The sequence below is a fragment of the Scomber japonicus genome, chromosome 21 (assembly GCF_027409825.1).
Source record: "Scomber japonicus isolate fScoJap1 chromosome 21, fScoJap1.pri, whole genome shotgun sequence".
NCBI lineage: Eukaryota > Metazoa > Chordata > Actinopteri > Scombriformes > Scombridae > Scomber > Scomber japonicus.
Genome location: NC_070598.1, coordinates 5,401,108 through 5,406,107, shown reverse-complemented (window position 1 = coordinate 5,406,107; position 5,000 = coordinate 5,401,108). Strand labels below are relative to the sequence as shown.

Here is a 5,000-nt window from a genome sequence, read left to right as displayed (position 1 = left end):
ATATCGAGGCATCAAGGTTGTTATTGCTTTTTCGCTTCAGTACTGCAGATTATTTTATGGACATCCACCGTAGAGCTACAACATACATACATGTTTAGCCCTCCTGTTGTCCTTGTGTCAAGGAAGGAAGGGAGGAAGAAGGAATGAAAGGCGGGAGGAAGGAAGGGAGGAAGAAGGAAGGAAGGAATGGAAAGAAGGAAGGGAGGTAGGAGAGGATGAAGGAAGGATAGGAGGGAGGAAGGAAGGAATGGAAAGAAGGAAGGGAGGTAGGAGAGGATGAAGGAAGGAAGGAATGGAAAGAAGGAAGGGAGGTAGGAGAGGATGAAGGAAGGAAATAAGGAAGGAAGGAATGGAAAGAAGGAAGGGAGGTAGGAGAGGATGAAGGAAGGAAGGAAAGCAGGGAGTAAGGAAGGAGGGAAGGAAGGGAGTAAGGAAGGAGGGAAGGAAAGAAGGAGGAAGGGAGGAAGGACAGAAGGAAGGAAGGAAGGAAGGAAGCAGTCAAAAGGCAACAACAGTCATACAACATTTATATGATGTTTTATTCATTGTGGTTCAGTGTGTATTTCAGTACAATGACACACAGTTTAACATCAATGACATCATCACTCTGCATATAGAAGTATATATATATATAAATATGAATGAATGATACCAGGGGAAGTACACAGAATAAACAAGTTTATACTGTAGGACGTCTGGTATCAGATCTTATCTAGGTATGATTTAATTATATATATATTTACACTTGGTATTAAATATGTGTCTCCGGTGTTACTTACTTGGTCTCGTCTTGACTTGATCCACGAATATCTCAAATAGCCGCTTGCTGCTTCCTTGCTTGTACTTTAGCTCACTAACTGGCTAATGGGTGTAACAAAGGTGTAAAAAGCATTTCAACCATTTAGATTTGAATTGTGGAGCTAGGCTTCACAAACTGTGTTTCAAGATTTCTGTGTTCAGGATTTAGTGATTAGCATAAACCCGCCCCTGCTGCTGTAGAGGTATAAATACATTCAGCACACACTACTACTACTACAGTCTACAGTTAGCCAGTTAGCTAAGTTAGCCGCAGAGTTAGCAGCCGAGCTAGCCGCTGAGTTAGCAGCAGAAAGCTCTCAGATGTAGCGTCCATGTTTCTGGTAGAGGTGGTGACTTTGATTGACAGGTGACACTTGGTAGGGGGCAGGGTTTCAGCGAACTCGGCAGCCACGCCCACAGCGTTCGGGAGCAGGGAAAGAGGCTGATTTTTACACAACTTTGAAGCCTAATTTCACATTTGGCGATTTTTTTAATCATTCAAATTTGGCAGGGTGGTTAACAACACACTTTTCCGTGGTATGTCAAACTCAGAACACATATTTATTCTTACTTTACACAGACTTTAATCTAATTAATTGTAGAAGTTGCTGGAACCAGAGTATGTTTGGAAACTTTCCTTTAAAAAAAATTACTCCAAACAATTAATAAAGTATCGAAACAGATGGATAGATTCATTTAACAGTCTGCAACTAATCACTGGCACTGGCACTGGCATAGCGCTCTGTTTCTGACTCCTTTGACTTTGTACTACTCTGGACTCTTATTTGCTTTTCGAAGCGAGGGGACAAAGCCGACATTTGGTCTAGTTTTGACTCAGTCCACAAATGTGTTGCTGCTTTCTTGCTACTACACCCACATACTTGTTATATGTGGATTCAATGCGTCATCCTTTTATGTGGTCAATCGTTATTCAACTGTAATCCGATCACCTTGACGCATTTAAACCCAAAGTGTTAACGGGGGCTGATTTGTGTAACTTAATAGAAAGCTATTGTGTTGCAGTTTAATACGTGTGGGAGTTACAAATAGGGTTTCTAACGCAGAGCAGTCAATGCAAATATAGTGGGCATGAATATAAAGTAGTATTTACTCTTCTATCCAGCCTCTTGTTTGCATAAAATATTACATTAAAAGCACCAGTCAAATATGTGACAGTTGGTCTTGATGATATCACCCAGCCTTTTATTTTCTCCTTTCATGCTTTTATTATTGCAGCTGAAATGAAAAGTGAAAGAAGCTCGAAGCTCAGATCTCGCCCCCTTCATTCATTCAATCCTCCTCCTTTGTTCATCTTTTGTGCCTCCCTTCGTTTCCTACTTCTTCTTCTTCTTCTGTGATTATATCAGCGCAGTGGTAACATTGTTATCCCGAAGGATCGGCCCTGCAGAACCAGGAGACCGCTGCGTTGTCCTGTGACGGCCGGCTGTCTTGTTCTAGCCGGAGGGGTAAACAACAGTGCATCTCTCTGTCTGTGAGCTTTGATGGTGTTTGGCTCCCTGGGCCATGCCTCCCTGTGTGTGTGTGTGTGTGTGTGTGTGTGTGTGTAGACGTCTGCACCGCGGCTAAACAATTGATGCAACTTTTTTCAAATGCTTGAATTTGAACGCTACCCTTTTCCAGAACGAGTTCCTGCTGAGGTCATTCAAGCCCGCAAGAGAAAAAAAAAAAGCACTGACAGTCCTCCTAAGACCCAAAAAAATGAGACGAGTTGTTTACCCCCCCCACCCCATACCCCTCCTCCCACACCCCCCCCTCTCTTTTTTCTCTCTAACTTTTAAAGTATTGCATCACTTCCTTTCTCCAACCTCTTTGACAGCAACAGTCAAAACAAAAGCATCTGTCACTGCTCTTCTCTTTCACAGGAGTCAGAGTGTGAATGTGCTCGAGCAGCTCACACTAGAAGAGCTCACCCCGGTGTTTCTGCTCCTCTCGTGTGTCTCGCTTGCTCAAATGTCTGAATGTCCAAATGGCCGATGGGGGAGTGGATACACCTGTGGGGTTTTTTTTTTTGGTGGTGGCTGGTCTCTCTCTCTCTCTATCTCTCTCTCTGTCTCTCTCTCTCTCTCTCTCTCTTTCTGTCTGTCTCTCTTTCTCTCTCTCTCTCTCTCTCTTCCTTTCTCTACCTCTCTCTTTCTCTCTCTCTCTGTCTCTCCCTCTCTCTCACTCTCTCCCTCTCTCTCTCTCTCTGTGTCTGTCTCTCTGTCTCTGTCTCTCTCTCCCCCTCTCTCTCACTCTCTCACTCTCTCCCTCTCTCTCTCTCTCTCTCTCTCTTCCTTTCTCTACCTCTCTCTCTGTCTCTCTGTCTCTCTGTCTCTCTCTCTCTCTCTCTCTCTCTCTTCTCTCTCTCTTCTCTCTCTCTCTCTCTCTCTCTCTCTCTCACACTCATGCACACGCACACAGACACACACACACACACACACACACACACACACACACACGCTCCCATAAAGTGTGAAATCTGAGACTCGTCTGCAGAAAGAAAAAAAAAGAAAAAAAAGACTTGGAGGAATGCTGTAAAGCGCCCTGCTGCAGAATATCCACCGCCTGTGACTTTGGTCAAGGACTCATGACCGCTCTCTCTCTCTCTCTCTCTCTCCCTCTCTCTCTCTCTCTCTCTCTCTGTGTGTGTGTGTTGCACTCCTAGAGGCTAGAAAAAAAAAAATTATGTTTCTTGTGATCGAGCGTGTTTACGAAGTGGAAGAATTCACAATAAGATCCATTCAGCAGAGCTTTCGATCACATCACATGATCGTCCTCGGCTGATGGACGCTGAAAATTAATGTTTTGCTGAATATTTTTGCAAGCTTGAGAATGAGAGTGACCTTTTTTGAAGATCACCAATTGTAGATTAGAAGCTCAACAGATGGACATTTTACCATCTCTTTGTCAGCCGATGATTCATCCGAAGAAGGTTTCGGAGAAACAAACCACTTCTGAACTTTCCACTACCACATTGTCTTATCTGTTCCTGTGTGTGATATGAGGCGTAGCTCTAAAAATGCTTAATTATGGTCAATGAATTGATTAAGAAGAGTAAATAGATGAAGTTGATTTATCGGTTATGGTAACAGACAGGCAGCACTGCAGGGACGTAGCTGCTGTTACTGGATGTGAGTTGATGTGGTTTTCTAGATACAGATCATCTATCAAGTCTAAAGGGGGAAATCCAATATTACAATACAGTTCAGTTCAATGCCTTTTATTATCTTTGCACAGTGCATCTTACATAATACGCCTGGCGTTTCGTTTACAGTGAAGCAACAACCACCTGTTTCACTTTGACTAAACGATGAATCATAGTGAGAATTGACAGAGAAAAATTGGCATCAAATAGCTTCAGCCCCCGATATGTGTGTGTGGTGGTGGTTTTGAAACAAACCCCCCCCTTTTTTTTTTCTTTTGTTGCTCAGCTGCCGTTTGTTTCCTGCAGAAAAGAGGATGCTAGCTGCCATTTTTCTCTCATCAGCTGTGAGCTCCCCCCCACCCACTATTCTCCCGCCGATGGCCGTTAATAGAAGCGCCTTCAGAAACAATTTAACAGCTGTTTCACATGAATGATGACTTCCTGACTGATAAACACAATACACACATAAAGGTAAAGCTGCCTCGTTTGATGCGATGTGAGGTAAGCGCCGGCGTGGGAGTGATTGTGAAAACATGCTCGATGCTCGAAACATGAGCAGGCTGAGTGAGCAGCAGTGAGAGCAACGAGCGTCACAGCAGAAGCAGCAGTGGTGGTGGAGGTGGAGGTGGAGGTGGTGGTGGTGGAGAGGGGGCAGCTGCCAAATAAGGTGCGAATGTGACACCGCTGCATGCGTGGTAGTGTTGCGCTGGCCACATGCATGCGTGTTATATCCCACGCTGAGTGTCTAAAGAGCTGCTGCAGACACGGCTAGCTTCTTTTGCAGCTTCATCCACCGTGCAGCCGCGCAGAACTCACCACAGAGCAGCAGCAGCAGCATTAATATACAAAAAGGAGCTTCCTCTGACTTAACATGAAAGTATGCAGTAAATTAATTAAGCAGATATGTAGCATAAACTGCGAATGTAAAATCAATTTTTTTCACACATGGTATTGTAACAGAGTGAGGAACTATTGGCGTTAATGCCCGCTGCACATCTGTGATCATTGTCGTGATAAAAACACAAACAAACTAACACCCACACAAAAAATATGAATT

General features: G+C 43.9%; 1 protein-coding gene across 1 annotated transcript in view; it reads left to right on the top strand.

Annotated features, from left to right (window-relative positions):
* Nucleotides 1–5,000, top strand: part of asap1b (ArfGAP with SH3 domain, ankyrin repeat and PH domain 1b) — a 41,527-nt gene that overhangs the window by 15,879 nt on the left and 20,648 nt on the right. The window contains exons 2-3 of the mRNA XM_053342837.1: nt 2,440–2,456; nt 2,682–2,750. Of these exons, the coding sequence (XP_053198812.1) occupies nt 2,440–2,456; nt 2,682–2,750 (86 nt within the window). The remainder of the gene's footprint in view (nt 1–2,439; nt 2,457–2,681; nt 2,751–5,000) is intronic.